Below are 25,703 nucleotides of genomic sequence, written 5' to 3'. Positions count from 1 at the left end.
GACCGCTGCGCCACTCGGGAGACATAAAGTGCAGTTACTGCACTTGCATACTCATGAACAGTCCAAAACAATGGGGGAGATCAGTTGTAACATTTCATGTTTTATATACTACTCAAATTAACAAATGTGTCACCCTTTTGTAGTTTGACCCAACATGTGCAGGTCTCTAATAGGTTTTTGAATAGAAATAATCAAGTGAGGTTTTTCTCAAGTAGCCTCAACTAGAGGAATAGTCTCCTATACTATCCCCCATTTGACATCTATTGCCTTGAGCTGTTACATGAGAGAGGCACATGTAGCAAATCGGCATAACCATCATTTTGTAATATGTTTGGAGATTAGCAATGTACACACTTTCGTCATGTTGACAGTTGCCTCAGCCAATCGCCACTTAATGGAAAGGACCCGCCAATGTGATTCGACTAACTTGAGGGTGACGTGATAGGCTAGGTGAATAAAATCACTGTGCAGCCCTCATTCTGCGCTCTCCACAGTATGGCCGGCGATATTAGCTAGCAGTCGCTCTACAGTATTCTCTGTAAAAGGGAAGACGGTAAAACCAAGAAATTACACCTGGATTGCTAAAGGACTGTACTTAATAAATTATAACGATCAAGCAAGGACTAGCTAATTAAGTTGAAAACGTAACCAACATTTAATTTCTGTTATTGGTGTCTGCTGTGCCACGATGGAAGAGAACGGTGCACACTTCTTCGAGGGAACCGAGAAGCTGTTGGAGGTGTGGTTCTCCCGGCAAGATGAGAATAAAGGAACAGGGGACCTCCGTACCATCCCAAGGTTTGTGAAGTGAAGATTTGATTAATACATGCCTGTCTGTACTTGACTTTGCTTGCTAGCTAAGCTGCTAGCATGTGGCACTGTATGGACTCAAGCAATCCGTCATCTGAAGAAGACTGGCTGTAGAATCAACCCTCAACAATCGCTAAAAACATCGTAACCATGCTTTCTTCCTCTTGCTAGATAGTCTGTTTAATGACAACGAGCCCAGTTATCTCGTAAACCACCATAGCATCTTTCACTGGCATGTCATGTGGTGGCCGAATGAATTACCATCCCCCATATTCGACCGCTAGCTGTAGTAGCTTGGCGCTTGCTAACGCGGTAGCTAGCTGAGTCATTCATTCAATCGGTGTTAGTTAGCTAACGTTAACCATGTCATCTGTTTGTTGGATGGTTCGCTATATGTTGGATAGTCTCGCTACATTTCATCCAACTGTCAAGCATGGTCTCCAGTAAAATCTTTGTATTCTAACATGTTCAGAAATGTATCTAAATATGGCTTGATGCAAGGTATCCGGCTGGCTACGTATTTGAATTCGAGCAAGTTTTTTTCTTCTCTTTTTTCCCCCCCAGGCAAGTGAGGGTACGATTGGGTTGAGTTTGACTGCGCGGGTTTTTCGCATACTGCGCATGCATTTGGAGTTAGACCGACGTACACGTGCATCTTTATGCAGTAATATATCATGTCAAAAGCTAGGTAGTTTACTAAATCTACAACTCAACTTGTGAAGTTGTCATTGTGTAACTAGGTTTAGTAATTTTCCATTTCATTTGTTCTCCTGCGTCACGCATGTGGGCCCTAGCATCATGCTAAGCATGTGGTAATGCCTTGTGGCAACTTAGCCAAATTGTTTTTCTCTTTCTGTGAAGCTTTACATCTGCAATGCAGAATGAACTAAACCTCTAAACCTATAAACATAATCAATAGGTAATGGTTAATGATCCGTTTGAGAGTTGATTGCCCACCAGTTATCTGAGAAACGAATCTTCTCATGTGACTTACTCAATCGGACTCAATGCATGAAGGGCCTGTAGTTTCATTAACTTTACCTGGAGTCTATCTTGCTACTATTACTTGTGCAGGTACGATGAAATAATAGAATTCCATGATACTCACTCGTGGTTCTCCAACTTGTTAAACTAGGCCCTTATTTTTTGAATTGCTTCAATATGTGTTAATATCAACCATACTACAATTATTGAAATGCTCTTGTTTTTAAATTCGTGTGAGTGTTTCTTGTTGTTCCAGCAAACTGCTGTTATGTAAAAGTCAGACAGTAGGGCAGGGATTCACTAACTTTTTTTCTCCCAGTGATGACCACATTTGGAGAATTTCAAAACCTCAACATGTAAAACAAGTGATTTAATTGGCCAATGTTTGCTTTTTTTATTTGGGGCATGACATTTATTTACAAATTAGCCTGAGTACTTTTGACAGTTTCAATCTGAAGGAAGTATGGTTTGAAGTGACATGCATTAGTTAGTGGATAGTTCAGAAGATCATCAGGCAATTTTGTATTATCTACTGTGTAGATAGATTTTTCTATTCTATATTCCCCAGTTTGATTTAGTGCCTGGTCTAGGCTTGGGCTGTACCAGGATATTTAGAAATAGTCACGTGATTGTTTAACAAAACCGCAAAAGGTTTTTCAATATATTTAAATGTGTACTTTAAGCAAGTACCTGCAGTGAACTTTTGCAATACTTTAGGAGACTAAGCAGATGGTGTTCATTTAACGTGGCATCATTTTACATTATGAAGCATATGTTAGTTCCCCAGAACAGTTGAGCCAGTCAAGTGTTTGTAAATAGCACAGCAGGAGGGAGCAGGTGAGGCCAGCTGTGTATTGACAGGGTTTGCGTTTTATGTTGAAAGTGAAGGTGTTTGTTTTTCTCAATAGTGATCAGGAACATTCAACTATAGTTTTCCGTCATAGAAAATAGTATAAATCATTAAGCAGAAAGTGGCTTGTCAATGACAACAGTAGTGCAAAACTTTGGCTGGCAGCTGCACAAGTAAATGAGCTTACAATGAACTTTTTTTGGTTGCTAAAAACAATGCATGGTTATATCTTTATCATAAAGAATATAACCAGCTACATTTCCTAAAGTATTAGAGTTAATACTGAAAGTTAATATTGTATTTTACCAGAGAAAAATAGTCTGTAGCAACTAGAGGTCGACCGATTATGATTTTTCAACGCCGATACCGATTATTGGAGGACAAAAAAAGCCGATGCCGATTTATGTAAAAAAAAAAAAATATATATTATATATCATATATGCACACGCACACACACATTTTTGTAATAATGACAATTGCAACAATACTCAATGAACACTTTAATTATACCTTAATATAATACATAAATACACACACAGCTCTGAAGTGACAATGATACTGAAGAGTCTGCTTAGGAGACAAATACTCTCAACTGTTTGAATAAAAATAGAGTAAGTTACCTGTGATGAATGTTGAAAACAAACTGTAATTTCTATATGCAGGAAATCCTATTTTAATAATGGGCATGGTAAAGATTGACGACCAAAGTGCGAGTCATAATTCCCATGACACCTAGCAAAATCTGAAAAGCGGTTCCTTCATTTATTCCATAGGATATTTTTAGATTCACTTTAAAATAAGGTCTGTTTCGTGTAGGCTTACACCACCGTGCCAATTTTATAACTGTGTAGATATCCATAGGACAAGGTAACTCTGATCAATATTGGCTAAATATAAGCAAAGATTTTTTTTGGTAGAATGGATTTATGAAAATATGTTGACAAACGTTACCTTATCCTAGTGAGATTTACACGGGTATCAAAACGTCGAGGCGGTTTAAGCCTGCACGAAACACAGACCTTATTTGAAGTAGATCAAGACATTCTCTATGGAAGACATGAACGGTAAAATAACGAAGGAACCCCTTTCAAGTTCAGCCGCAAGTTATTACAGGAATTATAACGCGTCGACGATTTCTCTCTAAACCATATACCGTTGACTAATTCGGAAACTATCACCTCTATTCCGTTCCGTATTTTATGTAACGGGTGGCATCCATGAGTCTAAATATTCCTGTTACATTGCACAACCTTCAATGTTATGTCATAATTACGTAAATTTCTGGCAAATTAGTTCGCAAAGAGCCAGGCGGCCCAAACTATTGCATATACCCTGACTCTGCGTGCAATGAACGCAAGAGAAATGACACGATTTCACCTGGTTAATATTGCCTGCTAACCTGGATTTCTTATAAGATAAGTTTAATGCTAGCTAGCAACTTACCTTAGCTTACTGCATTTGCGTAACAGGCAGGCTCCTCGTGGAGTGCAATGTAATCAGGTGTTAGAGCATTGGACTAGTTAACTGCAAGGTTGAAAGATTGTATCCCCCGAGCTGACAAGGTTAAAAATCTGTCATTCTGAACGTTCCTAGGCCGTCATTGAAAATAAGAATGTGTTTTTAACTGACTTGTCTAGTTAAATAAAGATTAAATAAAGGTGTAAAAAAAAATATATATATATATAATAAAAATCGGCGCCCAAAAATACCGATTTCCGTTTGCTATGAAAACTTAATCGGCCCTAATAAATCGACCATTCTGAATAATCGGTCGACCTCTAGTAGCAACACATCAGTCAGCTGTCTTCTGATAGCATGGCCGTTCATGAATTCTCATCTAAGTGGAGAAATGCAACTGAAGCAAAACATTTGTTTGATGCTGAGCAGAAATTACAATAGAAAGCATTATAGAGCTGTGTTTACGAAACGCCACAAGATATTTCTTAACCGTTTATCTTTTTCCTGCGTGGAAAATCGAAGAATGTTAGGTCGACCCTTAAGGTTAACTTGCTAGTTAAGGTTGTGGGGCATATTGTTTTGTCTTGCTGCTGTGCTTGAAGTCAAAGCCCTTTGGACGAATTACCTGTACAGCTGCCACTGCAGCTTGATTTCCTTGTTTTTTTCCCAATGTTCTGTGCCTGTCTGTGCCTCACCTCTTCTCCAAGAAGCAGGCAGGCCCGTTGCACTTGCAGCTCCGACTCCAGACAGTGTACACAGTACTGTTCTTCCTCCAGACAAGCATGCATACATTTTTTTCATTTGCTTGTAAAATAAAAAAAATTGACGTTCGGTACCTCCTTCCTACAATACATGACTGAAAGTGTGGACACATGCTCGTCAATCATTTCATTGCAATATCATGGGCGTAAATATGAAGTTGGTCCCCCCCTGCCTCTATAACAGCCACCACTCTTCTGGGAAGGCTTTCCACTAGATGTTTTAACATTGCTGCAGGGACGTTTGTCCATTCAGCCACAAGTGCGTTAGTGAGGTTGGGCCTGGCTTGCAGTCGGTTTTCCAATTCATCCAGTCAAGCTCATCCACACCGATCTCGACATAACATTTTTGTATGGACCTCGCTTTGTGCACGGGGGCATTGCCATGCTGAAACAGAAAAGGGCCTTCCTCAAACTGATGCTGCAAAGAATGGTCTAGAATGTCATTGTATGTTGTAGCATTAAGATTTCCCTACACTGGAATTAAGGGGCCTTGCCTGACCCATGAAACAGTCCCAGACCATTCCTGCACCACCAAACTTTACTTTTGGCAATATGCATTGGCACAGGTTGCGTTCATCTGGCATCTGCCAAACCCAGATTTGTCAATCGGACTGCCAGACGGAAACCACTCATGCGTGTTGCCGAGAGTCTACCTTTGAGTGATTTATACTATTTTGTAGCTTAAACCATTCAAGAGCCACATTATTATAAGAGCATCTAGCGGCTACCGACGGTTACTGACAACCCCAGTTCTACGAACCAAGCACTATTTAATTCAGTTTCTTTTGCAACCCCATTTTCAAATCAGGCAACCCCCACATGGGGTCACGACCCTTAGTTTGGCAAACACTACATTAGGGCATACACTGCTCTTAAATATCTAGATTTTCCTTGACGTGCCCTCCACCATGCCTCTGTTTGAATGCTTGGTTGGCTGAAATTATTATTTCCTAAATCCAGTACACAAATTAAGATATCACATTTTCATATTGACAACACATAATCGATCAGACTCTGTGTGCAACTTCACTAGAGCGTTACACTTTGTTACTGGTTTTTCCTTTTCTCCTTTCAGTGTCCATTTTGTTTAAATGTGGAGTGCCAGTCAAGTTTGGACACCTACTCATTCCAGGATTTATTTATTTATTTTTATATTTTCTACACTGTAGAATAGTAAAGACCACTGAAATAACACATTAAATCATTTTAGTAACCAAGTGTTAAACAAATAAAATAGCCTTAAGCTATACCACATCTGGCTGTGATTGGGAGTCCCATAGGGCGGGGCACAATTGGCCCAGCAACGCCGGGGTAGGCCGTCATTGTTAAAAAAAAAAAAAAGATATATATATATTGACTTGCCTAGTAAAATTATGAAACTGTTTTGCGCTCTCGACATTCAACCAACTTCACCTGGAATGCTTTTCCAACAGTGAGTTCCCACATATGCTGAGCATTTGTTGGCTACTTTTCCTTCTCTGGTCCAACTCATCCCGAACAGCTCTACTGGGTTGAGGTCGGGTGATTTTGGAGGCCAGGAAAACCCTTGAGTAAGTAGGTGTGCACACTTTTAGCTGGTACTGTTAGGCCTGTAAACCTTTATGTAAAAAGATCACAATTCTGCTTGTACACTTTACGTGGATATGCTTCTTAATAAAACCTATTTGAAACAAGCCTTTACACTTTGTTATTATCATGGCATTTAATTGTTATTACTTATAAATTTGAATTTAAGAATGTATGGTTGGAGAGGGTCTCTTTTTTTTGTAATGATACATTGGTACATGGCAGTCAAAATAAAGCTGTATATGCCTACCTTTTGCAAATAAAGAAAATATTTATCCAATTTTGACACTAAACAATTCACACTAAGCCCTTAAATAATTTTTCAACTTTTCCAGTGGCAATGGTCTTCAGATAGGATGCTGTAATGATAAATAATCTTGCTTAATCTACTGAAAATAGGCCTTAAACAAGATTAAATCATTACAGGAGCGTTTGACTCCTATTAAAGATGGAGTCTGCACATGCTGCTTTATGACTGGACATATAGGCCTATAGAGAATGCTCCCCCAATGTAAAAAGACCTGTCAATCAAAGCCACAAGCATGTCAGACACAAGCAAATGTTTCTCTTTCCCTTAACTTATTTTAATAAAACTAGGCCTACCTTAGGCTTTTCGAAAGTAAGCTATAAGATAATAAATTGCCCCAGTATGACAGACAACTAATACACAGCTTGTCTATTGGCATTGATTAATCTAAAATCAAGAATATTCAGTATCAAATTTTAACATGCCAGGTTTGAGTATTGGTGCGCTGTCTACTTGGTGCATTATAGCCCCGCCCCCCTTGTGGCAAAGTTCATGGCTATTCTTGCCAACCTAGGGGAAAGCCTGAGTTCGGTTTTAGAACATAATCATCAGATCTGGGTTAGGAAAGTGTCAGGCTTACAGAATGAATGACAGCGGGTATTAATTTACAGCCAGGGAAGATTAACTGCTCACTCTGGATCGGGGGTGCTGGATGCCTGCCAATGTCCAAATAAGTCCACAAGGGCATCTGATTCACGAATCTGTACCACACACCCACCTATGCCGCTGACTTTCTCTGGGCTGAGGTAGCTGCTTAAATTCTGTCCTCGGGCTGTTGACCAACATTTCTTGGGGTATTGTCTGACTGAGGAATGTTGACCAGAGCTGCCACTCTAGTGGGGAAAGTTCACCTATTCATTTGACCTACATTGAGGGTGTTGCAAACTTGACTAGTTCCCCAGAGACTTGCCATGTGTCCCTGGGTTTGAAGTGCCTATCATTTATTTGGCGTGTTTATCCTGGCTTTCCCTTTCCCTCAAATTTCCCATGCAAGAATGGAGTCTATCGTCACCAGGAATAGCTATAGTGCCCATGTCACACTGAGATGTGAGCTGATGCAGCGCTCCATTGAGAGCCACTCGATCGGTACTGGTTACCAGAAGCTTCTAGTTAGAGGGTGACCCAAACTTGATGATTCCTTAAATGAGTCCTGGTCCTGTAAAGGATATTGCCATCAGGGTTATTTGCCCAAGGCTTGCACAGTCAGGCAGAATGGTAATTTATGTCAACCATGGAAAATGATGTTGGTGGATGAGCTAAACTATTATAGCTTTTGACATCTATTACTTAAAGGACAATTCTGCCACATTACCAGTTAGAGTATATATGCACTACTGTAAGATATGATACACTTGTTGTTTCTGTTAGGCATACTGCATGATTCCTTGTTTTTGCCACTTTGAAGCTTCTGATTGCCCCTGTCTATAGCATACTAAGAGTCCCAGGGTGCATTTTGTCTATCAAGCCCAGACTAAGCTTAGTCTAAATATATTGCTTATGTTATGAGTGCATTTCCCATTTTACTTTTGGGTTGTAAATATATTATGGTTGCATGAATGTCATGTTGATTATACAAAAACATTAGGAACATATCTAGACTGGCCAGGTGAAAGCTATGATCCCTTATTGATGTAACTTTAAAGCTTTGAGACATGGGGTGCCATTTTAGAAAGTGAATTGGTAAGACAAAGTATTTAACCTGTTTGGGCTGCAAGCCCGAGGTCGGTACACTTATGACAACATCCAGCTCAATTGCAGGGCGCGAAATTCAAAATCTATTTTTTTTTTTAAATATTTAACTTTCACACATTAACAAGTCCAATACAGCATTTGAAAGATAAACATCTTGTGAATCCAGCCAACGTGTCCGATTTTTAAAATGTTTTACAGCAAAAACACCACGTATATTTATGTTAGTTCACCACCAAATACAAGAGGACAGACATTTTTCACAGCACAGGTAGCATGCACAAAGCCAACCTAACTAACCAAGATCCAACCAAACAAACCTAGAAACAACTTCCTCAGATGAGTCCTATAACATGTTACACAATAAATCTATGTTTTGTTCGAAAAATGTGCATATTTGAGCTATAAATCAGTTTTACATTGATGCTACCATCATAGCTACAGTCAGAAATAGCACGGGAGTAGCCAGAGTAAATAGACACCAACGTCAACTACCTAATTACTCATCATAAAACATTTCAGAAAAATATATGGTGTATAGCAAAATGAAAGACAAAGATCTTGTGAATAGACAATATTTCCGATTTTTTTAAGTGTTTTACAGCAAACACAATATATCGTTATATTAGCTTACTGCAATAGCTAACACACAACAGCATTGATTCCAAGTAATCGGTAGCGATAGCACAGTTCGACAGATATATGAAATAGCATCCCAAATTGGGTCCTTTGTTGATCTTCCATCAGAATGTTGTAAAGGGGTCCATTGTCCAGAACTGTCTTTGTTTGGATCCAGAACGAACTATTTCCCTCTTGAATTAGCAAGCACACTGGCCGTGCGGCGCTAACCTCTCCTTCTTGAACAAATTCTTCCAACGCATCACGTCTAAAGTCCCGAATAAATTTCAATAATATAATTAAACTATATTGAAAAAACATACTTTAGGATGATATTGTGACATGTATCAAATAAAATCGAAGCCGGAGATCATATTCACCTATAACGACGGTTTTCCAGGAGGCAATTCCAGGTCCAACTTCGCGCCTTCGAAAAAAATAAAATAATGGCGGACCTCTCACTCCAAGAGGATGTATTCAATCCCAGAACGAGATAATCAAGTCATTTCTGCTCTCACTTCCGCTTGACACCCAGGGGAAGGTGTATGACGTGTTTCTATAGTCCCAAGTGACATGCCCTTTTATAGACAAGCTCTTGAAAAAAGACCTCGCTTTTGGAAATCTCACTTCCGGATAGGAAATGGGCTGCAGAAAGAGTTCTGGTTCACTTAGAGAAATAATTCAAACGGTTTAAGAAACTAGAGTTTTCTATCCAATAGTAATGATAATATGCATATTGTACGAGCAAGAATTGAGTAGGAGGCCGTTTGAAATGGCCACCTCTTTCCAGGTTACTCAACTTCTTATGGCTGCAAGGGGCAGCATTAAGTCCCTTTAAACTGGTTATGGTAGGTGCCAGGTGCACAGGTTTGAGTGTCCAGAACTCCAACGCTGCTGCTGAACAGTTTCCCGTGTATCAAGAATGTTCCACCACCCATAGGACATCCAGCCAACTGGACACCACTGTGGGAAGCATTGTTAACATGGGCCAGCATCCCTGTGGAATGCATTCGACAGCTTGTAGAGTCCATGCCCCGACGAGAATAGTTCCAATTTAAACAACCTTTGCTAACCATAAGTTACTGTATCTAGTTAGCCTGCTAGCTAACCTGACTGCTACATGGCAAAAAATAAGTGTTTGCAACAGCAGTTTCATCTTAACGACGGTCTTAACAGGCCGACATGTTTGGACTGTTTAACACATTTTTAGAATGTATAGGGTTGCAGCCTGTATATTTGGCGCTAATGTTAGCAATGCTAGCTAAGAATCTAAACCTGCTGCTTCTAGCAGTGTTTTCAACAAGACACATGCGGCCTTGGTGACTCTCCAAGCAATCATCCAACACTGGAGGTCTTTTGGAACTAATATGAAGTTTACAAGTAAATATGAAAATATAGGCATTTGCAAAGGGCACAATGGCTGCAGGCGTGGCAACTTTGGTCCTTCATGGGAGTTTGAGCAGTGACCAGAAATTTGAGTAAGCTGGCTATAAATATCATTAGGTATTCAAGCGTCTATTTTAAAATATTTCCGGACGTTATTAGAGAGACAACCAGAGAAACGTGTGTATATAGCTGGAAGATCGAATATGATCAGCACTACAGATGGTTATTTTGATCACTGAACATGACTGTCTAATTATTGTATTAGTCATCTCAGGGATTCTACTTGAAAATGTCAGAAGGAATTTCTGGTTTTGCTCAGCACTGAACATTTGATTTATTTCACCTCTATTTAACCAGGTAGGCTAGTTGAGAAGTTCTAGCACCTGCAAGGGGATGCCAGGGCTTTGGACCCAGCACAATCCATGAGTATAATACTGGAGCTTGGACTGTTTTCTTGGAAGGTGATTTGGTCAAAATTGAAGTGCGAGTTAACCATCAGAGCTGTTTGACAAGTTTTCACTCACTGTCACTGTCCGTTTAGATCTTTGTCGGGCTAATCTGATAACCCAAAATTGCCATCTATGGAACCGTAAAACGATTAGCTTGGATTAGGGCTGGGCGACAATCCGAATTTGTTTTTGTGACATTCCAAATGCCTGTAAGAAGCAAGGTTATCGTTTTATAAGCGTTTTTGTCCCCATGTTGTATTTTTGGTTTTGTCTTTCTCACGTGTGCACCTTACAGTACAGTGCCTTCGGAAAGTATTCAGACCCCTTGACTTTTCCACATTTTGTAAAGTTATAGCCTTATTCTATAATTAATTATCTACACACTACCCCATAATGACCAAGCATAAACAGATTTTGCTAATTTATAAAAATAAACTGACATCACATTTACATAAGTTTTCAGACCCTTTACGCAGTACTTTGTTGAAGCACCTTTGACAGCATTGAGTCTTGGGTATGACGCTGCAAGCTTGGCACACCTGTATTTGGGGAGTTTCTCCTGTTCTCTGCAGATGCCCTCAAGCTCAGGTTGGATGGGGAATGTTGCTGCACAGCTATTTTCAGGTGTCTCCAGAGATGTTTGATCGGGTTCAAGTCCGGGCTCTGGCTGGGCTACTCAGACATGCAGAGACTTGTCCCGAAGCCACTACTGGGTTGTCTTGGCTGTGTGCTTAGGGTCGTTCTGTTGGAAGGTGACCATTTGCCCCAGTCTGAGAACCTGCTCCAGAATGCTCAGTACTTCATCAAGGGATCTCTCTGTACTATGCTCTGTTTGTCTTTGCTTTGATCCTGACTAGTCTCCCAGTCCCTGCTGTTGAAAAACATACCCACAGCATGATGCTGCCACCATGCTTCACCGTAGGGATGGTGCCAGTTTTCCCCCCAGACGTGACGCTTGGCATTCAGGCCAAAAAGTTATTGGTTTCATCAAACCAGAGAATCTCTTCTAATGGTCTGTGTTTAGGTGCAATTGGTAAACTCCAAGCGGGCTGTCATGTTCCTTTTTATACTGAGTGGCTTCAATCTGGCCACTGTACTATAAAGGCCTAATTGGTTAGTGCTGCAGAGATGTTTGTCCTTCTGGAAGGGTCTCTTGGCGCCAGAGTTCCTCTGTGGAGATGTCAGAGTGACCATCTGGTTCTTGGATGCCTTCCTGACCAAGGCCCTTCTCCCCCGATTGCTCAGTTTGGCCGGGGGGGGGGGGGGGGGGGGGGGGGGCAGCTGTAGGAAGAGTCTTGGCCGTTCTAAACTATTTCCATTTAAGAATGATGGCGGCCACTGTTCTTAGGGACCTTCGATGCTGCAGACATTTTTTGGGATCCTTCCCCAGATCTGTGCCTCGACACAATCCTGTCTCGGCACTCTAAGGACAATTCCTTCGACCTTGTGGCTTGGTTTTTTTTCTCTGACGTGCGCTGTCAACTGTGGGACCTTATATAGACAGGTGTCTTGCCAAATCACGTCCAATTAATTGAATTTACTACAGGTGGACTCCAAGTTGTAGAAATATCTCAAGGAGGATCAATGGAAACAGGATGCACCTGAGCTCAATTTCAAGTCTCATAGCAAAGGGTCTGAATACTTATGTAAATAAGGTATTTGTTTGTTTTTAATAGTTGCAAAAATGTCTAAACTGGTTTTTGCTTTGACATTATGGGGTACTTGTGTGTAGATTGCTGAGATTATGCATTTGATTTTAGAATAAGGCTGTAACGTAACAATGGGTCTGAATACTTTCCGAAGGCACTGCTTGAGTTGAGCATGCCCAATTTAACTGGAGCAAGATTCCCAAAGGCTGGAGCTTCATGAGCTCAGCATGCATATTTGCCCCCCCCCCCCCCCCCCCCTCTTCGGAGGACAGGTTTTTTTTTGCCACATATGCATACATGGTACTTATGTAAAACAGTCGCAAAGAATACATACTCTTTAATCCCAACCCTTAGCCCATCCCACCTATCATCATAGACCACCCTCATTTGGTTTCCATGTGCCATATATTAGTTGTGATGTTTTACACTTACATTTTTATTTTTTTAAACCTTTTTCTAATTGCATCCACAGATGAGCTAAAGAAAGTTTCCTACGAGTATATTATTTATTGACTGACTATGGCTTTCCAAATCGCCCAACACTGCTATTTGTAAGGATAATATTAAGTGCACTTTCTTTTTTATGAACCATTCCTGAACCTGTGACCAGAAACAAGCTACATAGGAGCAATACCAGAATAAATAATCTATTGATTGGTGCGAAGAGACAATCTACAGAGCTGAGATTGTATGCCATATTTCTCTCATTCTGTTGGTGGCCAGAAGGTTATATAATTTAAAGACTGTTGAATGAAGTATAGTTTTTGTACCAGTTCATGTGCCATGGATTTGGTACATTTTATTTTGCAACCTGTATGGCGCAGTTGTCAACATTTTTGTCCTCAGATGAAACTGGTCTATTTATTCCCTTTTTCCCCCCCCCCAGCCAATTTGTATCTTTAACATATGGCAGGCAAACAAGTTCCCTACATTCTCCCTTTATCACTTACCTCAATTTTTGTGGTTGTGCTGCAATCAGTTTGTAAGTTTGCCTTATGCAGTTATCGAAAATATATGGAGATCTGCTCATGTGACAACTGTCTATAATATAATGATATATATATCTTTTCATTTATAATTTGTGAAGGCAAAAAAACAACTTTTGAACAGGATGAGCCTTAATCTACTGGAGAACCATTTTGGGTTTAAGTATAATTTGAGTGAAGCTTTTAAGAGGTTTAAAGATGTAATATTTAGTGATTTTTAACACCACTCATCATTATGAAATATTTCTTGCTCATGATTTAAAAAGAGTTCTCTGGAGTAGGCAGTGCCATTAAGTAAACTGTGATATGACAAATAGGCAAGTATTTACCTCCATGTTTGCAGAATCTTATCTAGTTTTGCTGACTTTCTATTAAAGTTAATTTTAAGTTCATTAGATTTTTTTGATGTGAATACCAAGTATGTCTACGTCACCATCTGCCCATTTTATTGGTAAACAAGGTAGTGTAAACACTATTTGCATAATATGGTACACACTTGGTTTTAAGCCAGAGGCTAGAAAATGGATCAAGATAGTCAGTGAGACTGCCGGATCCAGTTTGCGGACTTAAGATAACTAGTCACCGGCATACATTGACCCTTATTTTTTTTATTTTATCCCCTTTTCTCCCCAATTTTCGTGGTATCCAATCGCTAGTAATTACTATCTTGTCTCATCGCTACAACTCCCGTACGGGCTCGGGAGAGACGAAGGTCGAAAGCCATGCGTCCTCCGAAGCACAACCCAACCAAGCCGCACTGCTTCTTAACACAGCGCGCCTCCAACCCGGAAGCCAGCCGCACCAATGTGTCGGAGGAAACACCGTGCACCCGCCCCCCTCGGTTAGAGCGCACTGCGCCCGGCCCGCCACAGGAGTCGCTGGAGCGCGATGAGACAAGGATATCCCTACCGGCCAAACCCTCCCTAACCCGGACGACGCTAAGCCAATTGTGCGTCGCCCCACGGACCTCCCGGTCGCAGCCGGCTGCGACAGAGCCTGGGCGCGAACCCAGAGACTCTGGTTCTAGACCACTGCGCCACCCGGGAGGCCCCTGACCCTTTGTTTTTATCCCCTTGATTTCCAACCCCTTGATGTTCTTGTTGGCTTTCGCATTTCAATGGCCGTAATAAATAGATATGGAGACAACGGACAGCCTTGTTTGACTCCTCTTAAAAGCTCAATACTTTCTGAGAAGTAACCATTATTTACTATTTTACATCTGGGGTTGCTGTACATAACTTCAACCCATTGTATGAGAGATTCACCGAAATTAAAGTAATCCAGGCATTTTATATATAAATTGTAGTCATACTTTATTAAACGCCTTATCAAAATCTGTTATGAAGACCAGACCTGTTATCTTCGTTTCATTATGTTCCATTGTTGCAAGTAATTGTTTATTGCCCATGTAAAAAAAAAAAAAAAAAAAGTCTAATCAGGATGAACAATATCAGACTTAAAAAAAAAAAAATCTGTACTATTCATTTTGCCAGGATATTGGCATCACAACATTGAAGTGTTAGGCCTCCAGTTTTTTAAAATCGGTAATCTTTATACTTAACACCTGGGTTCTGTTTTTAGTAATGAAATCAGACCTTGAGTACCTGAGGGTACCATTTGTATAAGAGTAAAACATGCCAATGGGTATTTGAGTATCAAAGGTCTGATACCTCCAGTGGTATACTGTCGAGCCCTGGTGTTGATCCAGACTGAAAAGATTTTATTGCCTCCAGTTCCTCTTCTGTAAGTTGGCCTTCATTTGTAGTCTACTTGTGTGCTGCTATAACCCCCTTGCTTTAGCTACGGTCATGGCGTTCGCTAAATATTTTCATAAAGAAACTGATAATACATTTCGCTGAACTTGAAATATAAAGATTAGCTGGCTAATCACTAGCACGTGGCCTTGTGTTGAGACCTGTTAATTTTCTAAAGCCTAATACCTGCTACAAGAAGTCAGGCATTATTAGTGCATTAAGCATGGTTCTAGTTAAATTTGTAACAAGGGCAATTTCATAGATGGACTTGAAAGCCAGAACAGTGATTATTGCACACAAAAGCAGCTAACTATTTTGATTTAATTGTATTGGGCTTGTTTGGAAGGTTTATTTAGCCTATATATCTTGAAGCCCTGAATTCATTTGATTATTGCTGACTGTTTTTAAATGCAGTGTATTTGACCTTTAATTGTACAACGATGCTTATTTAGAACATTTCTTGATGTATATTGTGAGTCGCCCATACATTAGAGTATTTTTAGGCCGTATTGCCCAGCCCTAGCATTGCTCAATGTTTTAATTTAGTCTGCTAGCAAAGTGTTAACTTCAGTAAAAAAACATCTTCAACAAATGCTTTTGTCTTTCAGGTTTGAGTGGGACAAACTTCTGGAGAATGTGCACTGTTTGATCATAAGTGTGACGAAGACCGACAAGCAGGAAGCTTATATACTCAGGTGAGTAGTGACTGGATCCCTGTTCGGTTTGCCTCTGTCACCTTGGCACGTACCCTTTTCCTCTTCCAGATTAGGAGGCAGGTATTAGATTTGGGTCATCTAATCTTCTCATTACGAGTGGCTGTATGGCTGGCTGCATGGAAACTCTTCTCCCCTGGGGTGAAGGGTGTCTCTGGCTCTATTCTGAAGGGCCTAATGACCTGGGTCTTATCTGAACCCAGGTGATAAGTGCCAGCTTTTAGCCCCCAAAAAAGCAGCTAAATAAAACTGGCACCAGCCAATTGTGCGGAAGAAGAGGGAACCCATTGCAAAACAATGCTTTTTAGCCATTGATGGAAATGCTTATCGGTCTATAGGTTAATTTACATCGTTTGGTGGAATTAAATTGGCGCACATCTTAAGTCGTTATGATTCTTATCACACCACATACAAAACTTAGTTTGAGGAAAATCTGTCAGTGCGAGAGCTACAGCTCCTGTTGCTGCAGGAGTGAAACATGCTTTTATTTGACTAATCATTGCGAAACCGTTCAAAATGCAAGTTAATGTTGACGTTTTTGATGGACACAATTTTAAAAAAAAAATTAAAAAATGGCCGCGCTATTTATTCTCCTCCGGTAGTTGGCGCGCAGCTTCCCATTCAAGTGCTGGCAACGGTAAGCAGGCTTCAGCGCATCACACCACGAGGCGAAGAGCGTTGGAGGCAGTATGTTTTCAAAATGCAATGTAGTTAATTGTGAAACCTCAACATCTTACCTCATAATATGAGATATGTACTTGCATTGTCTCGGCTACTTTGAAGGAATCAGTTTCTATAAACGTGGAGGCAATTATTTTAGACTTGCCATTGAAACAAGTAGCTTATATCATGTCCTATTTGTTTTCACATCAACTTTAATTTTCCAGTATCCAAAGGCACAATCCTTGTCATATTAGCGACCCATGCTAGTTGTTGGCTCTTTAGATCTCACTTATTTTAATCTCATGTGCAGTGCGCTTTTGAAATATTTCTTCCCATCAAATTGCATTATGGCACAACATGTGCATGTAGTTTACTGCTGTGTGAGCATTGCTGCAAAGCTATGTGTAAACTAGTTAATCACCGTTTTTAAGCTAAATGTTCTGAACAGCCTCAATACCTTCAAGTTATTTTGATGTACTGGTTGTATGAATTGGATCTATTGTTCCACAACTGTCCCAGTCTGGAGGAGGCCATTTCTTTCTTGCACAGAACGACAAGCTTACCAGTAGTATAGGTCAACTTTTCTACTATGTGGGATAGTAGCTAGGCTAGTGATTTTGCTGTTTGTTACTACTCTTATTGGCTGTGGAAAAGTAAACCTGTACAGTTAATAAAATCTTCAAAGTGCTTGTCGGAATTCGGTAAGGAGGACTCCCACCATTGGGTTGCGTGTTCTGTTTAGATTCATTACCGTAATCTAAATGTGATTTGTTATTCTGAGCACTGTGGGTTGATGCCATAATTGCATTAAGCACCCAATCCGTATGTCCAGGAAATGTTCAAATGTCCTAACAGAAACCCTAATAAAGCTAATATTTTACACATTGTGTTTTTAATGAATATAACTATTGAGTTGAACCTATTTTATAATTGGAGTACTCTGGATGGTTACAAATATCCCAGGGTTAAAAAACATATTTTAGACCAGCTATTCCCAAACTGGGGTACGTAAATTCAATTCTCGCCTGAGTAGCCTCATTTCACTGCCAAATAAAATTAAACCATCTAGTGTTCAGTGAAATAAAGTCACATACAGGTAGCCTAGTCAAATTATTTAACATCCAATCACGTTAACTGTTACTCTCGCGGGAATTCCACTGATCGGCATGTAGCCAAATGTTGGTATCTGTACTGATGGTGCAAAAGCCATGACAGGGAGACATAGTGGAGTGGTAACGCGCGTGCAAGCAGTTGTTCCCGGTGCCACTTGGGTACACTGCAGCATCCACCGAGAGGCTCTTGCTGCCAAGGGAATGCCTGACAGCTTGAAATATGTTTTTCGAGACTACAGTTAATGGTAACTTTGTTAAAGGAAGGCCCCTGAACTCGTATTTTCTGCACTATTCAATGATATGGGCAGCGACCATGTAACGCTTTTACAACATACAGAAGTGCGCTGGCTATCAAGAGGCAAAGTATTGACATGTTTTTTTAAATATAGAGACTAGCTTAGTTTTCTCTGACCATTTTCACTTGTCTGACCGCTTGCATGATGACGAGTTTCTCGCACGGCTGGTCTCTGGGTGAAGTTCTCGCCTGAATGATCTGAATCTAGGATTACAGGGACTCTCCGCAACTATATTCAATGTGCGGGACAAAATTGAGGCTATGATTAAGACGTTGGAGCTCTTCTCTGTCTGCATTAACAAGGACAACACACAGGTCTTTCCATCATTGTATGATTTTTGTGTGCAAATGAACTCAAGCTTACGGACAATGGCAAATGTGATATAGCAAAGCACCAGAGTTGGGTACGAAATTACGCAGGTACTTTCCCAAAATGGATGACATTAAACTGTATTCGTTATCCCTTTCATGCCCTGCCTCCAGTCCACTTACCGATTATCTGAACAAGAGAGCCTCATCGAAATTGTAACAAGCGGTTTTGGGAATTGAATTTAATCAGATGCTCAGTATTCTGCCTTGGCAAGTCACATTAAAACACTAATGCCCTTTGCAACCACGTACCTATGTGAGAGTGGATTCTCAGCCCTCACTAGCATGAACTAAAAACAGGCACAGACTGAAATTATTTAAGACACTCTCTCCAATACAACCCAACACTGCAGAGTTATGTGCATCCTTTCAAGCACACCCTTCTCATTAACCTGTGTTATCATTTTTGATGAGCAAATAAGGTTATATAGATGGCTGAAGAGCAACATTATTGATTATTATATTATTCGTGCCCTGGTCCTATAAGAGCTTTGTGTCACTTTCCATGAGACGGGTTGTGACACTCACTCTTATGTTTAATAAATGTATTGTATAGTGTGTGTGGCAGGCTTACAATGATGGGGGGAAAAACATTTTGAGTGTGCTGATCCTGGTGCTAGAGGGGGTACGCAGCTGAATGTTTGAAGGGGTAAGGGACTAAAGTTTGGTGACTTAACCATGTAGTAAACCTTTATTCCACGGATCCTTTGGCCAAAATGTGTAATCTTTTAGTAAGAGTCATTAATATATTTGTTATCTGGCTGTGGCGGACCCCACTGAGACCAATGGACTAGGGTGTCATCTGAGTGGGGAAGTTGTGAATGCCGAGGTCCACTCCTGCCGGTTAGGTCCCACCTACAACCCTCTGAGAGAGCGCACAGATCACAAGGGAGGTGGTGGATCCACCAACCTTGACGGGATCAGAGCTAGCTGTGAAGTGTCAGCTGTCCACTGTTGATGTTATGGGAACGGCGTAGTCCTGACTCAGGAAAGGACTACTTGTGATGGCTTGAATGCAAGTAGACAAAACATGACTGATCTTCAACTCCTACCGTCTCACTGGCTATGCTATAGTCAACTGACTGTTCTTTATAATAATAAAAAAACATCACCCTGCACATCTCCCTAGAAGTAGTCTGTGACTAATGCCTTGTTCACACTGGCAGTTTGAAGTGAACCTGAGTCATTTGATGACTTACTCGCATATGTTTCGCAAGGTGTTTAATTACGTGGGCCCTCAACTCTGGACCTCGAAGCCAGTTTCACTGCATTTTGTCATTGTTCCCCTCTAATCAGGGACTGATTTTAGAACAGACACCAGGTGGGTGCAATTCATTATCATGTAGAAGTGAACCAACAGGCTCCAGACCTCGTAGGGTAAGAGTTGAATACCCCTGCTCTGTAGAATCATTTGTAAGCTGTCATTAAGGGTAATGCCTGGCCAATGGGTGGCATGGCATCTTTAAGCAGACTCTCTGGGTGCCTAGCTGGAAGGCTTACAACCTTAACTGGAAGTTGTAGAAACTCAAACCTGGGGAAACAAATTTGTCTATTTTAATACTGAACACAGTTGGTTATATTGGGGATGTCAGTTGCGTTCGTGTCACAAATGTAGGCTTAAGGCTATATTTAACTGTACATGTGTAACATGCATAACTAATATTTGTTTTCTGTCTGTCCCTTTTTTCCAGTGAGAGTAGCATGTTTGTCTCCAAGAGACGTTTCATTTTGAAGACCTGTGGAACCACCCTCTTACTGCAAGCACTGATGCCCCTGCTGGAACTCGCCAGAGAGTACTGTGGCTTTGATGCCATCGAGGTCAGTGTGACACGCACACATGACCTACATGTTTCTTAAAACCAAGAATGTCCCACCGTTTATAAACCATGTTATGCGTCAAGACATTTTGTGAGGCTCATGTAATCTTTGTGCCGTCTTGTTTTTGTGGTGACGTTCTCGTGGACAGGATAGGTCAGAGGTTTTAACTCCATCTCCTCACTACCTACAGAATTTCTTCTATTCTCGCAAGAACTTCATGAAGCCCACCCATCAGGAGTTCCCTCATCGGAACTTCCAGGAGGAAGTGGAATTTCTCAGCCAGATTTTCCCAAGTAAGTACTAATCCCCCCCCCCCCATGCTCTAAATTCCATTCTTGAACTCTAATCACCATGGGCGTGGCTGGTAATTCATGGATGGGTGAGTCAGCGACTCTATACAGGCTGCTGTTGTATCCTCTACTGATTTTAGAAGACAGTGTATGAGACATGGGCACACGAGATAAAGAAATGACATGCAGTTCTCTTTTCCAGACGGAGCAGCGTACTGTATGGGACGTTTGAACTCTGATTGCTGGTAAGGTCATATCAACACTTGATACTGAAGGAATATGCTCAAGATACTGTTCCATTAATGACAATGAATAATGCAGTGGACGTTGCCATTGAAACTAACTACACTGTCCAGTGCTGCCGAATGTGTTCATGTTTTCTTGTACTCCGTTGTTTCCCTGCAGGTACCTGTTTACTCTGGATTTGCCAGAGTTCTGGGAGAACGAGCATGCGGATCAGACGCTGGAAGTTCTGATGAGTGACCTTGATCCAGCAATTATGGACCAGTTCTTCATGAAAGACGGTGTTTCTGCAAATGATGTCACTCGTGTAAGGCCCACTGACTAGCAATGTTCTATATTTGTTGATTCCTTTAAGAGGGGTCACTCAGTAGGGCACTGTTCAGGGGGACCTGTCCTTAAGACATTCATCTATTGTGGTTTTGTCTAATTACCTTCCCTAGTGATTGGTACTAATATGGAAAATATCTGGGGGGGGGGGTTCGATGCGGTATTGGTTTTATAAAAATACATTTCAACTGTGTTAACTTCCACGTGTCTGAAGTTGTGACTGCTGCTTGTTTGCCCATTGGGCCAGATGTGAATGTTCTGGGGGGGGGGGGCCCTAACTTAGCAAACCAGTTGCTATACAATTGGAAGCTCATCAACTGTTGATGTCCCATGAGCAGGCAATTATATGTTGACGGTCTGTGGAAGGGGTTTTGTGCGTGCAGGGATTTTTTTTTTTAAACAATCGTAGGTGAACGGGAAGAATAAACCAATATCGCGATATGCCTTGCTCATATCGATATCAAATGATCTCGATTGGTGCCCACTAGCAATATTTTCCCCTTATTGTATAGATAAACACCATCATAAAGCTGACTGTTCATCAGTCAATTAGTTGCTGTTTTGTAGTGTAAATGTTTCTGTCTTTTCAGATGAGTGGAATTCGTGACCTGATACCAGGTTCTGTGATTGACGCCACAATGTTCAACCCATGTGGATACTCAATGAATGGAATGAAGACTGATGTAAGTGGATCTTGTCAATGGGGTTGTCTTCAGGGTCTTCTCTGCAAATACACCTGGGACGTTATCGAAAACCAATGTCTTTTGTCTTACAGGGGACTTACTGGACGATCCACATCACTCCAGAGCCAGAGTTCTCCTATGTCAGCTTCGAAACCAACCTCTCTCAGACGTCCTACGACGATTTGGTCAGGAAAGTTGTGGACGTGTTTAAGCCAGGAAAATTTGTGACGACGCTATTCGTTAACCAGGTATGTTCTCTTTCAAAATGGCTCCGTTGTTGCTTGTGGATGTTCGGCTCTGTTTTTCAGAAATGTGCTATATAGTTGACTCTTTATGGCTTCACTGTACTTGGCATTTTCACTTAACAACTTTTTTCTCTCTTTTCTGTAGAGCTCCAAATGTCGCAGTGTCTTTTCTTCCGCCCAGAAACTCGAGGGGTACAAGCGCCTCGACCGCCAGTTGGCCCAATTCAACGATTACAACTTTGTCTTTACTAGTTACGCCAAGAGCCGCCAGCAGAACCAGCAAAGTTGAGGTTTAAGAATGAAAAAGAAGCGTAAGAAGAAAGGCGGCTGCGTAGGAGGGCTCGCCCCCCGTGGCTGTCTTTCTGTCCTAGCGGAGAGGCCCACTACACTCTGCTGCCATTGTCCAGGATTTCTTGGTATCGAGGCCACAGGCCCTAATAGTTTGAATTGTATGCATTGTTGTACCTATAACTTAGCTCTCTTGCATGAAAGCTCTTTTTTCTGTTTAGATAGTCTAGTGCACTCTTGCTGTGATCTTGAAGTGCATGTAGAGGAATTAAACATGCTCTGTTTGAGGCTGTCCAGCCTTGCCCCGTGTGCCCAGTGCAGCGGCCCCTTCCTGCAGGTCTCCCCCCTCATTCCCCACAGACAGGGCTTCCGTGCCCACTAGTCCAGGGCCCTGACATGCTCAGATGGGTCCACCTCTATGTGCTTACCGATTTTATAAAAAAATTAAGTTGAAATGCATTCTCCCCCTTCACTGATTTGCTGCTTATTTGATCTGTTGCAAATGTGTCCTTTGTTTTTGACCTTTGAGTGCACTTTAAGAAGTTTTCAGCTCGAGCAGGACTCCTCAGTACCCAAACGTAAAACACCAACCCTTTTTTGGCTTATTGAATTTCATGACGTTGGTCTTCGAGTGATTATGGCCCAAAGCTCACAATCTTCTAATGTTATTTGTCATTCAGCATCAACCTAGTTAATTAATTCCTTAAATCAAAATGCCATACTTTGTCAGTGTTTCACTACCAGAGGATTGGATAGAGGCTGACTGCTGGGCAATGTGATCTAGTTCTTGGCTGTAAACTGCACCGGAGCCAAAATAATTATTGCTAGAATTGTTAACCCCCCCCCCCCCCCCTCCTGTTCAGTCAGCCATGCTTCTCTCCACCTCAACAATAAATGTAGCTGTTGAATGTGTCCACAAAGACAGGCTTTCAACTTTTTCCCATGCAACAGTATGCGTTAGTGTAAATTTAAAATGTCCAGTTGTGTACTTCATGGTATGGGATGTGTAATACATGTTTACATTTACACCAAGGCTCCTACATTTATAAACTGGGTGGTTCGAGCCCTCAATGCTGATTGGCTGAAAGCTGTGGTATATCAGACGGTATACCACACCCCCTTGTGCCTTAATGCTTAAGTATACTGCACCAACAGGAAGCGTCTGGTTCATAGTATACTCAGTCGTTTTAAACACTTAATTTATCCATTAATAATTGAATACATTATAAAAAGTTCAAACTTGACACGTCATGTAAGAACAAAGGCTGTGCCAACCGTGAATGTTGAGGGCCGTGTTTAGACTAGAGGAGCATGTTGAGGGGCTTTATCTGAATGTAAATGACTCAAGGAGACTCAGTAGTCGCCTTGTCGCTGTGGTGTGGGCCAGAACAATGCCATCTGCCATCCAGCGTGGTCAGCCATTGTCCCCCAGCCCAGCGGGTCTCCCCATAGCACCCTGTGAGACTGTCAGCTGGCCCCAGAACCATGCTTGACAGTGGCGCTCCTGGCTGCACCGTGTGTCCCTGAATGGAGATAATGACTCAGACTCTGCTTAGTGCAGCGGTTGCCCAGCAAAGCATTTCTTTCATAAACAATGTACATCCTCTCTTTCCCCCCTATACAGGAATCAGTAAGCGCACAATAGAGGCCCACCAATCTGAGCATGCCAGGGTGATCCCGGATCATTCCACACAACTGTTGCATAAACCATTTTATTAATTTTATTGTGCGCAGACATTTTGCAGTGAATTGGTCCCAAATGTGACTCCACTGCAGTTTTTTTGGAGCACAATCCATACCCTTTGTTCAGTGAGGGGAAAAATCCTGTGACGCTGTGGTGCATGTGACTACTAGTTCTGTATTGCTTGACAGTGTAGTGTGCTGCGGTCTGTTCCTCCTGTGTAGAGTGATGTGCTTCACCTTCCAGTTTTATCAGCTAATGTAGATGGGACTGAGGCATCCTGATGTTTTATTGAACAGGTGGGTTGGGGTTAATGTTTTTACTTTGCCACCTTAGTGCTGAAGGCAGGCCCTCATCTATATGGTTACTATACAGATATTGATGTTTGGCATTTTGAGTTTCTTATATCTTTTTTAGGATGTGTGATTTGTCGTCTTGGGCTGGTCAGTAATATTCATGATGCTTCCCCTGCCAGTGAATGCAGATTGATTTGAATTTGCTGACAAACCTGGGGTGGTTAGGGAACATTTTTTTTGTTTGACTGCTGTTTTTATTTTAAGACTGCCGTTTCTGGCCTGCCTTTAGCACTTCTGAGCGTTATAACCTGTGCTGCGTTGCCCCACTATGTTAGGAACTGTAAGATCAAGCTTGTTCAGAAAGCTCTTAAAACACCAGAGAATGGATCATTATACACACAAGTCTGGAATCCCTTCAAATTTGTGTATTCAGCTATTTCAGCCACATCTGTTGCTGACGGGTGTGTGCAATTCTATACATTGTACAATGTCCATAGTCAAACATTGGCTGTAGAATGGCCTTAACGAAGAGCTTTGACATTCAATGTGTCACCGTCGTAGGATGCCACCTTTCCAACAAGTAAGTTTGTCAAATATATGCCCTGCTAGAGCTGGTGAACTGTAAGTGCTGTTATTGTGAAGTGGAAACATCTAGGAGCAACAACGGCTCAGCAGCGAATTGGTAGATCACACACGCTCACAGGACTGTCGAGTGCTGAAGTGCGTTTTGATATAGATATAGATATATATATATTTTAGTTCTCGGTTGCTTTCAGAGGCAGGTTGGACCGTCAGCACAAGAACTGTTTGTTGGGAGCTTCATGAAATGGGTTTCTATGGCTGTACACCAGCCCCAAATCACCGGCTGGTGATTATTCCTCCAGCCAAACATCGGCTGGAGTGTACAGCTTGCCGCCTTTTAGAATATGGAGCAGTGGAAACGCGTTCTCTGGAGCGACGAATAATGCTTAACCATCTGGCAGTCCGATGGACAAATCTGGGTTTGGCGGTTGCTAGGAGAGCGCTCCCTGCCCCCAATGCATAGTGCCAACTAAAGTTTGGTGCAGGAGGAATAATGGCCAGGGGCTGTTTTTCATGGTGCGGGCGAGGCATTTTAGTTCCAGTAAAGGGGTCGCTTAACTCAACAGCATACAATAACATTCTAGATTATTTGCTTCCAATTTTGTGGCAATGGGGGAAGGCCCTTTTCCTGTTTCAGCATGTCATATCCCCTGTGCACAAAGCGAGGTCCTTACAGAAATGGTTTGTTGAACTTGACTGGTCTGCACAGAGCCTTGACATCAACCCCATCGAACACTGTTTTTAGGATGAATTGGAACGCTGACTGTGAAGCCAGGCCTTAGCGCTCAACATCAGTGCTCGACCTCACGAATGTTCTTGTGGCTGAATGGA

At 41.5% G+C, this 25,703-nt stretch overlaps 1 protein-coding gene across 2 annotated transcripts; it reads left to right on the top strand.

The window, feature by feature from the left end:
* The first annotated feature begins 499 nt into the window (after positions 1-499).
* Positions 500-22,622, top strand: LOC120019673 (S-adenosylmethionine decarboxylase proenzyme-like). 2 transcript variants are annotated; one of them, XM_038963046.1, is made up of 9 exons: positions 500-798; positions 15,876-15,962; positions 20,111-20,237; positions 20,428-20,530; positions 20,730-20,772; positions 20,933-21,077; positions 21,688-21,780; positions 21,873-22,028; positions 22,171-22,622. In XM_038963046.1, the coding sequence occupies exons 1-9, from the start codon at positions 689-691 to the stop codon at positions 22,312-22,314; spliced, it is 1,008 nt and encodes a 335-aa protein (XP_038818974.1). In that variant the 5' UTR covers positions 500-688; the 3' UTR covers positions 22,315-22,622. The 2 variants fall into 2 exon arrangements, with proteins under 2 accessions (XP_038818974.1, XP_038818973.1); XM_038963045.1 differs by having other exon boundaries at positions 20,386-20,530.
* The last annotated feature ends 3,081 nt before the right edge of the window (positions 22,623-25,703 follow it).

The sequence above is a fragment of the Salvelinus namaycush genome, chromosome 24, assembly GCF_016432855.1.
Source record: "Salvelinus namaycush isolate Seneca chromosome 24, SaNama_1.0, whole genome shotgun sequence".
Classification (NCBI taxonomy): domain Eukaryota; kingdom Metazoa; phylum Chordata; class Actinopteri; order Salmoniformes; family Salmonidae; genus Salvelinus; species Salvelinus namaycush.
This window is presented reverse-complemented; position numbering and strand designations above follow the sequence as displayed.